At 43.3% G+C, this 11,557-nt stretch overlaps 1 protein-coding gene across 1 annotated transcript in view; it reads left to right on the forward strand.

Annotated features, from left to right (window-relative positions):
• Positions 1–11,557, forward strand: part of ABCA12 (ATP binding cassette subfamily A member 12) — an 88,513-nt gene that overhangs the window by 12,364 nt on the left and 64,592 nt on the right. Inside the window, exons 3-5 of the mRNA XM_056349057.1 lie at positions 6,916–7,063; positions 9,642–9,730; positions 11,154–11,263. Of these exons, the coding sequence (XP_056205032.1) occupies positions 6,916–7,063; positions 9,642–9,730; positions 11,154–11,263 (347 nt within the window). The remainder of the gene's footprint in view (positions 1–6,915; positions 7,064–9,641; positions 9,731–11,153; positions 11,264–11,557) is intronic.

Below are 11,557 nucleotides of genomic sequence, written 5' to 3' on the forward strand. Positions count from 1 at the left end.
TTTTTTGCAACAAGCATGGGACTGGTGTGGGCATTGATCTTGCAGGTGTGAAAAAGGTAAAGGAAAGTCTCAGCTGGCATTTGCCTTCTGGTCCTGGTCCCACTAAAGACCTCATTCCCAGGTAACTAGGAACATGCAGATCCCTTTCTCCAGCTTCAAGGTCAGATGTGAGTTTCAGAGTGCATGAATGTTACAGTGTCACAGCAATACAAATGCCATGGTGATGAAATATTCTCTTCTCATAGACAAGGGATAGACCAGCTGGCTATTTGGGCCATTCTGCATGTGTGTAAAAAATACCCTGCTTCAAAATGAATCTTATCACATAGATTTGATGATCGGGCTTAGTTTTTGGAGAGAGATCAGAAATCCTAGTGTTATCATAAAGCTTTCTACAAAAAATAGGCAGCTTAAGTTATTAATGATAAACAGGTAAGAACAAACCTGGAAATGGGCAGTTGTATGTAGCTGAAAAGAAACAGTATGATCATGTCATGAAACAGGCATGTTTGTCTTTTTGACTTAGAGAAAACAAAGGAATAAAGTTTAAGGTAATGCTGTGAGACTATGTGAAGGACTAGAAAGGAAGCGAGAATGTTGTGTGTACACAATGTAGTTAAATATTTTGCTTAGAAAGTTGGGAGGAGATCACCATAGCAGTAAATATTTTCACTATATGCTTTATGACTTCTTAGATAAATATAAATCACAGCTGATAAGCAGTCAGAATTGCTACTTTGTGTCCAAAGGTTTAAGGTTTCTTCAGCCAGAAGCTGAAGAGGTTGAATCCAGGTGATCATATTTAGTAGCCACTGACAAATCTATTTTTGTGAATTTATCTAATTCTTTTTTGAATGAGTGCCTGCTTTTCAGCATACATAACCCTGTGACAGTGGGTTCCGCAACATTTTGGTATTTGTTTAAAAAAGGTGCTTTTTGTCTCTTCTGCCTGCTACCTCATGATCTCATTGTGTCTCTTTGTCCCTGTGTTGCAAGGCATGATCATTTACTCACCCTTTTAATCACTGATCACGATTTTATTTATTTCTCTATCAAATCACTTTTTGGCCCTCTTTCTTTGCTGAAGAGTCCCAGTCATTAAGTCTCTTTGTGTGATTTAGCAATGATTGAATGGATTTTCAATTAAACACAATACTTCCTAATGAATTCATATGCTCATTAATGCCTCTAATTCATGAGTGGTGGAGCTGAGATTTATATGGATTTTTTATGAACTATGGAAGGAGCATGGAAGGACTTAATGCATAAGGTATATGCAGTGTCAGAGTGTGTGACATTTGAAGCCAAGAGAATTTTTTCATGCCCAGGGAGTGGTAGCAATACAACGCTAAGCCATGGGTGGATAGAAAACAGAAAAACTTTTTAAAATAAAGGTAAAGGAGGGAGAAAATACAGTTAATGTACCTGAATTTATTTATGAAGTAGCTATTCATAATGAAAATTTCGCATCTTTCCTTTCACGTGAATAAAATGGAACATAGATTTTGTCTGGTTTTGCAGGCTGGGTGGCACAGCAAGGTAGGAGGCCCTGAAACCAGAAGTACGGGGTGGGCAGAAAAGGGAGAAGGAATGCATGGGTGATATTTTGAAAGCAAAAGACATGGCCTGTGTAGAATTTAAGGGGATTTGCATGTTCAGATGCTAGGGCTGCAATATAGTTTAGTGTCTCTCAGAGTAGCAGAGCTGACACTGGGGAATTGAGGGAAAGGAAGGTACTTAGCAGCACATGGAGTGAGCCGGTTGCTAATTTACATGAGAAATCACTAGCTGATGTAAACCAGAGTGTAACCTGTACTGAACTGATAATTTGAAAATACTGTGTATTTATTTCCTTTGCTCTGGTGTGGATAACAGTGGCTGCTATCCTCCCAGCACTTCCCTCCTTTGTGGCAGATAGCCTCGCTGCCTCACGCTGGAGGGGGTGACAGCTTATGGCTGAAGGGGGCTGCGTTCACAGTGCAGTGTCTGCAGTCTGCTGAAATGCCCGTTTCCTTGAAGTGAATGGTTGGGCTCAGCTAATGCAAGTGCGGTGAAAGCAGCAAAATCGATGTGGCAACGTAAAACGTGGTCCATTAAGATTTAAACATTTCAGTCAATTTCAATTAATCTTATAGATTGTAGTGAAATAGTAATTTTCATCTTTCTTGTATGACATTTATTATTACCCTGACATTTTTCATCATTATTATACCAAGCACCTTTACCTGAAGAAATCAAAATGTTTTGCTTGTGTTGAAGGGAAGTGTTGGAATTTACGACGTTCAGGAAAGTAAGAGAAATTAATTTTCTTCATTTTATTCAGAATGAAAGCAAATGTGGAAATGCCAGAATTTCCAGTGGCATGCATGTATTATAGGTATCTTGTGTTTATTGTTACTGCTCTGCATGCCTGATTTCTTTTCAGCTCTTGGAGAGGTGGCTGGTTTAGCTAGGTGCTACTGAGCAGGGAGAACCAGCCAGCCCATGCAGCACTGAGCCCTCTTGGCTTCTTCTGCCCTTTGGGATGCCTGCCTTCTCTTCCTCATGTTCGGTGCACTCCTTTCAACGGTGATGGAAAATCAAAGTTCTCAATGAGAGAGGGGGCAGCAAAAGCCTGCTTGGGTTTCTGCTGATGGAAGACCCAGAAGTCAGTCTTTAGCAATAGGATACAAATCAGGGCTGAGATTTTGGTTGCAGACAAGTCAGTTTACCCAGACATATGCTAGGGTGGCCTCTCAGCTCAGACATGGGGCAGCAGTGGCTGCAGTGATCTCTCCCTCTTGGCTTATAGGTAGTGTAGTGGGGGCCTCGAAAGGTAATTGTAGTTTTAAGAAATTAAGAAGTTTAAAGCTAAAGACAGTGGGGAGAATGGAAAAATTATGCCATGTGTTGTGGATCTCTCTATCATGTGATGTGGGATCATAAAGTTGGGGACTACAGGGCTAGGAAAATCCATATTCCTTGGATATGGCATTGCCATGGACTTCAGTGAGAGGAGTTGCCTTCTGCAGCACGTGGAAGTCTGAAGGAATTCCCAACAGTAGAAATACTACAAAAGTCACTAATGGTTTTAAGTGTTATGTTTCAGATTGTGAAACTATCTCCATCAAAAGACTGTTCTTTAAAATTTGCAGAGCATTTACAACTTTCCTTCAATAATGTTTCATAACTAGTGCTTACGTTGTCTAATAATGTAGCTGACACGCTGCACAAATCTCAGCCAAGGGAGGGACAAGTAGTTACAAACATCTCCTGAAGCATTGAAGGGAGTCAGGAGCCAGTTTGCTCCCTGGCCGTCCTTGCAGTGGTGTACGGGGCTGACACAGGTCATGAATTTCTATGTGTGGGCAGAGCAGCCCATGTGGCTCCACGGAGTCACGTCTCCTTACCACGAGCAAGTGGATGGAGGGCGGGAAGATGGAGCAGGGTGTGCATTAATCTCTTGACTCATTTTCTCATCAGTAATTTCCTTCCTTTGCAGGATGAGAGGGAGTTGTAAGAAAGAACTCTGAGGCTACATCACATTTATCTGGAGCTTGGACTCCCAAATCAGCCATGCTTCCTATACATTCTTTTACGCTCTGGCTCTGCTCTGATCTCAGGCACACTGGCCAGAGGCAGCATAGCCAGAGCTGATCTTCCTGTGGCTGTGCTGCTCAGCCTCTATTAAATTAAGTTGTTGGCCTCTGTGACTGCTGCAAGAAGTGATTTTCAAGATAGTAAGAACAGGGGGACAAGTGCTTGGTGGTTCTGATGGTGGCAAGTTTGACTGCTTGTTATCTGGGAGTGACAGACCTGTCACACCAGCCTGGCCACCCTGTTCTTGGCTCGGTGGGGTCAGTGCCTAAAGAAGGCAGTGTGCTCCTTCAGCATCATTAGCTTCTCATGTCAGAAAGCAAGGGTGGGATTCATCTCCCCGTGGTACATATCTGTGGAAGCAGTGTCTGCATCTAAACCAGGTCTTTAAACTTTCTTTGGAGTCAGAGGAGATCTCATTAATGCAGGCAGCAGAGCCAATGTAACAATTCATTTCATCCTGATGGATGAACCCGTGTGTTATTTTTGTGCTTGACACACAGCACGGTTGTGCTAGATTCTCAGGGTTAAGAACCAGCATAGGTCTAACTTAAAGCAAATGGGAATTGGGCCTGGACATTTCAGATTTTTCTGTGTCATGGTCTTTCTTGAAAAACTTCCTTAATTCTCTAACTTCTCTTGGAGTCCAGGCCTGTTCCAGAAGAGTCTTCTCTGGCATTGCCACTGCTTTTGTGCCAAGAACATCATGGGCTTACACAGGCTCATGGCTGTAGTGACTCAGTGATGGATCAGGCCACATGGTTGTATCGAGGTGCCAGCAAACTGCTCAACATCTGTTGATTGCAAGTTGGTAGAGCCTCACTAGGAACCTCAATTGCATTGGGCCAACGCTGTCTTCACAGGCATCATGCCACCACCATGAGTTGCAGTTCTTCCAAACTTCAGGTCACAAATTCCTGTCTCTTTGAAACAGCAGTCTGAAAAAGGGAAGAAAGGAGAAAAGAGCCGATATCGCCGTGTTCTTACGCTGTACACCTCGCTTGTTATACAGCAGCTGATTGTTTAATTGTCCACTTAGTTCAAAGTGTACCACCTCGGAGTCCAATTGTAAAATTTGTTATTGCTATTTATATCTCAAGGAAGTGTCTTCCTCTGCTCTGAATTCGTCATGATTTTTTGCATAATTGTCTCTGTAAACATCTTGCATCTCTCCAGAGAAGAACAGTACTCCCCAAATTCCTAGTCCCATCCTTTTGTTCCCCACACTGCTGTCCAGCTAAGAGTTACATAGCTTTAGATGTCTCAGGTCTACTAAGAAATATAAGCTTAGTTCCTGGCCCTGGTTGTCATCGGTTGATGTGGATGGCAGTGGCGGGTGTAGCCATTTCCCTCCTAGCACCTGCCTGTCTCACTTCATTGTGGTTCTGCTCTCCATCCTGGCCCTCATGGCTTCCCAAGTATTTGAAGCTTCATTTTGGTAGGGACACTGATAAAGTGAGGTCTGTGGTGTGGATTTTTGGACTGGTGTGTGAGTCAATTTCCTGCATGGGAATGAGGGTGCGGGAGATCAGAAATAAGATGAGAGGAGAATGCCGGTGTGTGCAAAATGCCATTTTGCAGGGTTGTAATTGGTGATCTCAAAGGGCAAAAATCCCAGACATGGCAGGAATATTCACACAAGGATGCTTCCAGATTAAAGTGCCCTACTTTGAAGTTTCCCTCACGGGCAGCAGGCTTAATTACACTTCAAAAACCTTTAGAGTGGTGTATGTTTGGTCCTTTGGCCCCAACACCAGAAGGGCTGCCTGTAGGGACAAGAGAGATCTTTACTCACCTTGAGAGCTGGCTCAGCCTGTTGTGTAACTCCTGCTGGCCTGGGGGATGCAGTGAGTGGTGGGGAAGCTTCCCACAGCAGGTAGCCTTCTCCTCTGGCAGGGTATCTCTTTCAATCTTCTAGGGAGGTTCTCTGCTGAGGTATACAAGAGCATCACACCACCACTCAAAATGGGTGCCTGTGACTCCACAGGTCTCAGCAGTCCTCTGTGCCAATTGCTATCTGGCCCAAAGCAGTGAGAACTCCCGTGCTAAACAGTGAGCTTTTGCCTTTTGACCCCAAAATGCAGTGCACACTCATGGGCCATGACCAGCTGTGCTGAGGACAGCTCAGGAAAATCAAGTCTCCTTCAAGGAGATTGACAGCCAGGTACTCTATCTAGCACTGCCATCCCCTTTGGGAAATATCTGTTTTTTGACCACGGCTATTATGAATAAATGTAGTTCAAATGTAGTGCAGTGTCCTTGTTGGAGGGGTTAGTGATAAAGCTGTGCCTGGGCAAGAGTCACAGGTCGTCTCTGGAGACTAAAGAGTAAGGTAATCAATTACTACAAGCCTGCCTGTGGGTCTTTTGTAAATCTGGCTCCTTTCCATAGTAGAAATAATAGCAATGTCCTTTGCCAGGTAATTTTCCAAATGATTATTTTAAATAATATGTTGCTGTGATCCAGCAAAAGAGTTTTGAGATTTATTGGAGCATTTGTCACTGAGAGGAAAAGCAGGTGGTATACTCTGCAGGCTGCTGGTAAGCAGCACGGGGCAAGTGGCACATAAAATACTAAAGTCTCTAATTGCTCAGGTCCATTCCATGTTTGCAGAAATGGGAGACAGAGACATACATCTCGCCCCTCATTGCTGGCTGCCAGCATCACAGGTCACCAAGCAGATGGTGCAGGAGCTGCTCTGAGATGGCAGGAGACTTAGAGGGAGTGGTGGTGATAGATTGCTCCTCTCCCTTCCCTGGGCAGGTCTGCACAAAAAGCAAAGGAGGTTGGCTGGTCCTAGATCCATTGCCCCTTCCTGTAGTAAAAGCTGACAGAGTTCTGTTTTAACAGCCTGGCTTGAAACAGCAGATTGTGGCTTTGCATGGAAGCTGGTCCACCCAAGCCTAGGAGAACATGCTCTTATGGGTGCTTCGGGCTACTCTGGCCACGTGCCTGCTTTTATGTTACTTTGTTCTTTAAAGGCAGAATTAGGATATCATAAACCTAGGGTGCTTTTGTAATTTCCTGCCTGTTTCTTGCATTTTGGAGTAGAGGGGGGAAATCTACAGTTCCTTCAGGACCAACAGGTGTCTTATAAACAAGTAACTTGACTCTTTTTCCTACTAAATAGCCTTTCATGACTTTGTCAGTGATGGGAACGTGCTTCTAGTGGGATTTGGCAGATAGTGCTGCTGGAGCAGAGTAAAAAAGCCTCAGTGAAACTGAGAATCGACCCTATGGTTTGGGAAGAGAAAATGTCACATATTGATAGAAACATATGGCAAAAAAGTGCACGTCTGAACCATAATAATGGAATTTTTTTTCTCCTCCTTCCTCCAGGTTATCTTGCACCCCGAAACCTTCCTAGCGCAGGCTTCTTCCCATTCCTGCAAACTGTGCTGTGTGATTCAGATGCCAGATGTAAAGGCACGCCGTACACACCAGAAGATCTACTGCCAAGACTTAATGACATCTCATCTCTCAGACTGTAAGGGAACCTGAATGTATCTGGGTGTTATAAGCTGCAAAGCAAAACTTGCTTTGAGGTGGAGGGAGCAGCTATGTATGTCTGTATGTGCAAGTGTGTCCACAACAGATACGTCTCAGATACCTGTTATAACAGACACAATCTCACATATCTGAACACTTAGAAATGGGAATATAGAATGCTTTAAAAATGTTCATACTGGGGACAGCAATCAGTAATGTGTCAATTGATCCAAGCTTGACAGTAGAAAAGAAGTTTACTCCCTGAGAAAAATGCTTCTGCTCATCCAGATCAAAGGAAAGAAACTTTTTTTGCACAATTGTGGGTCAGGTCCTGCAGGGTGTCAGTAGATAAGACTTGCACCCAGATCATCAGCCCATTGTACTGATCTGCCACTGTGGTGATTGGTTCAGGATGCTTTGGATGGAAGTGGTACATGTTCCCCAGCAGCTCTAGTCTGAGGTACGTTTGTTCTGGAATGCTTGCTTTTTCAGTAGATCCTCCAGGTGCCAGCCAGAATGGGTGTCCTCTCTGCAAGCCATCAAACATATTGGGAAACAGATGAAAATGAAACTATTTTTTGCCCACAGAAACATGTAGATTTGCAGCATGGAGCTGGCTGGGCATGTTTTGTTGGGATGTCAGTTTTTGAAACTGAAATGTTCGGTGGAGGCATTTCAATTTCATTGATGTTTCAGTTAAAGCCAAGTAACGTTTACTTTAAGACATACCATCCAGGATTGTTTCTACACCTTGGCTGCCTGGTTCTGGCATGCCCTTGGGGAACATGCCACTCTAAGGCCTGCTGGCTCATGGAGAGCTGAAAAACTGGGCATCTCACATAGAAGTCCCTGCTGCTCTACAGTGGCTATGTCAGGGCCTCAAAATCCCCCTTGGCCATAGCTTAAGAGCCTGCAGAGCTAAGGTGGGCACCATGTCTTCTACCAGAGAGCCCATCGGGCAGGATGGGGGATCCTGGGGTTGGTGGCTCCTTAAGGGTCCTCCTTAATGCAGAGGGACTGGTATTTCCTCGGCCAAGTCAATGGTCAGGATCTCTCCATTGCTTAGAAGGAATCTGGATGACTAGACATGTGGATAACTGCAGTTACACAAGGTGAATCCTAATCAAATTCAAGGTCATACAGCAGAAGAGGGCAGAGCCATACAGAGACTAGATGCCTGGATTCACAGCTCTTCACTTGTTTTCTTAGTGTCATTGTTTTTTTCCCTAGGCATATTAAACAATGGTTAATTTGGGGTATTGAAATGAAGAAATGGAAACTTCTAGTGCCGAAGCTGGAGGTCTTCCATGGGTTTCAATAGCCAGAAATCCTCCTTGCTTTCTGTTTTTGGATTCTGTGCAGCTGTTTAGGAAATAACTGGTTTTCTTGCCAACTGAAAATCAAAGGATTTGGCCAAACTATAGCTCAAGTCACGTGAGTCATTAATAAGCATCTTGACCACTATTGATGCTAGAAGTTGGCTGCATGAAGTATTGTACAACTATGTGGGTATGCCTACCCTTGTGTGGTTAACGTCAGCCTTACAAATATGTTGTATTCTACAAGAAAAAACACTAACTATTAAGTAGCCTTAGCAAAATTAGCAGGATATAGCAGAGTATAAAACCTCAGCAAAAGGTTGCTTGGGTAGGGGAAAGCTCCAGAAGCCAACATGAATGGATGCAACTCTGCTTCAGGAGCAGAATCACCATGGGTGAGGTTTTCACAAAGGCAAAGTGTTTGAGCTGTGACCCTTCACTGTCTGGATATATTATTGTGTAATATTCTGGAGTTTGTAATATTTAGCTAATCCAAAGTGTGGGGTTTTTTCCCCTCCCATTGTGCAACTCACCAAAGCTCTTATTAAGCTGTTGTATAACTTGCCCTAAACCTGTGCCTTACCAGTGGCCAGCAGAAAAAATGGGCAAGGTTCTCATCTTTGACACTGTTCCTTAGAAGCATTTACCAAGGTGTGCAAGACATGGTCACTTGAGATTCCCTTAATAAAAGGAAACTAAGTAAAGAAACTGAGCTCAATACCAACATCTTCCACCCTTTCTTTTCCACTGTAGGGAAATGATTGGCAAGGATAAAGTGAGGTTGTATTGTCTTGAAGGTTTTCTTGGTAGGGGCATGCAACCTGGTGTTCTAGCTTAGACTTAGATCAAAGGCCTCTCTGCTCAGTCTGAGTGTCATTAACAGTTCCATCAAGTTCTGCGCTGTTTCTTCTGCTGAGCCTACATTGGCGGAGGACAGAAAAGACTTGACACGAAGCCTTCCTTCCAGAAGTGGGAATTTGTTTAAGATTAGATCAGTTACCTATGTCAACCCCTGCCTGTCCTTGGTGTCCCTTCAGAGCAGGCATAAATGAGGTCCCTTCAGTGCAGTGTGCTTCCCCAAAATGCATGCCAGGCCTCTAGAAGGAACCAGAAGGAACTTTTGCATAACTCAGATTTCAACACACCTGCCATGAAATCTGGTATAGACCCATTCTGAGTCATGCAGTAGTTATGTGTAAGCTTGTTCATAAAAAACTGGGAGTTGTTACAGGGGTTTTCTTTTTTGTCTTCCCTTAGTAGGCAGAGGAGCTCATCCCATGTAGCCAAGGACAACCATCCATCACCATGGAGTGCAGAGGTGCCTAAAAGCAGGAACACTTCACTGGGTAGGTTATTTGCTGCTTTGCAAAGTTTTGGTCTTTAAAGGCTGATCTTTTGAAGCTCGCTGGACAAAGATACAATTCTTAGAGCACTGCTAAAATGATTTATGTGTTGTATACAGGCACATGACCATGGCCGTGACATTAGTGTAAATTCTTGGAAATAAGTACAAGTAACTGTCTGTAGAAGAGACTTTTGGAAACAGGCCAAGAAAACATGATTAAATTGTTGTGCTTCACAGAAGCAATGCGAGTTCGCAGACTGTTTGGACATTAATTAAAGACCTGGCTATTTATGGAATATTGCCCTTTTACTGCTCACAAATTTTCCATAAACAGCTTATGATTTTTGCAAATGTATTTCTTATTCACAGTTATCCAGCAAATAAGTCTTCTTCTGTGCCACAGTGGATATTTATTGTTGGTGATGTTCTCCTCTGACGTGATTCTCTTTCCTGAAGGAACTTTCAGGCTTACATTTTCCCTAAAATCATTAAAATTATTATTTATTGATGGTAATGGCTAGTACTATCTACAGGCCATCATGATGGATAGTCCTTCCTCCAGGGAGCTCACAATCAAATGAATGATTATGGATTTGCATTCTATGACTGTTCTGCCCCAGCCATTCACTGTTCCAATTAGCATTCCTGCGAATGCGCTCGCTCTTTGGTGTGCGGGCAGAAAAAGGCAGAACACAAAAGGGACTGAACGCAGAGGCGTGGGGAAAAAATAAATAAATCAATGAACAGTTATGGGAACTATCAACTCATGTTGATGGCCACAGATGGTCAGGGAGGAACTCAGTTCTACGTCTTATTTAAAAAAATAAAATAAAAATTGTAGGTCATAGCCTCTGCTGGTGTAAACTGGCAGAGCTTGTTTGGTTTCAGTGAGCTGTGCTGTTTTGAGAGCACAGCTCAGTGCCAGCGTTGGCTTTGGTGTGTGTCAGCTGGGGACCTGGCGGCGTGCCACCGTGTATAGCGGGCCGCAGTGCTCCAAATCTGTGTCAGAGCTGTTTCTGAATAACGAGTACCACCCACTGGTGCCAAAGACACCTGGAGGGTTCTCCCTTACAGGGCTGTCGGCTTGAGCTGATGTGGGCTTCCTTGTAAGGCTGCCCATGTATCTTCCTGTGTGGGGAAGCTGCAGGACTGGAGAGAAGAGGTAGAATTTAGTGTTGAACTGCAAGCAGATAGTTAAATGCATTTAATTTTAAAAAGCTGCAGAAGGCAATAGTGTAATCCAGGATTTAATTACATCAGAAAAAACCTTAAGTAAGTACAGGATTCCATTGGCTGTACCTTTGGAAACAGATTAATAATGATGGCATGCCCAAAGCTGTAGTTGGCTATCCTGTGTCATGGTTTGATGTAGCAAAGAGGTTAAAAGACATTAAGTAAAACAGTGTTTCAAACTGCTATTGCAGCATTTGGGGATTTGGTATCTCATGGAGAAAAACCCCTTCGGAATATTTCATCACCATTCAACTTGACTTCCAGCATTAACATGTTCAACAAAATCTTCAGTTTTGGGAAGGTAAGTCTGCATTTGCCTAACAGCTGAGTGTGAACATTCACATTTAAGATTCATGTGTATCTTAAAGAGTTAGAAGCTCAAAGCACCAACATACAGCTTTTATTGCTTTCAAATCTCCCCTATTATGTGAACGTGCTTTATTTTGGGAAAAGGAAGACAGTTATTGCGGGTGAACATTTAAACTTTGTGCTAAGTTTATTATGCTATAAGCAGAAATCAAATAAAGCAGACACCTTGGGACATAATACCATGAATTACCAAATATGGTTGCACACAATACCCTGAGATATTTTG

The sequence above is a fragment of the Falco biarmicus genome, chromosome 8, assembly GCF_023638135.1.
Source record: "Falco biarmicus isolate bFalBia1 chromosome 8, bFalBia1.pri, whole genome shotgun sequence".
Taxonomy (NCBI): domain Eukaryota; kingdom Metazoa; phylum Chordata; class Aves; order Falconiformes; family Falconidae; genus Falco; species Falco biarmicus.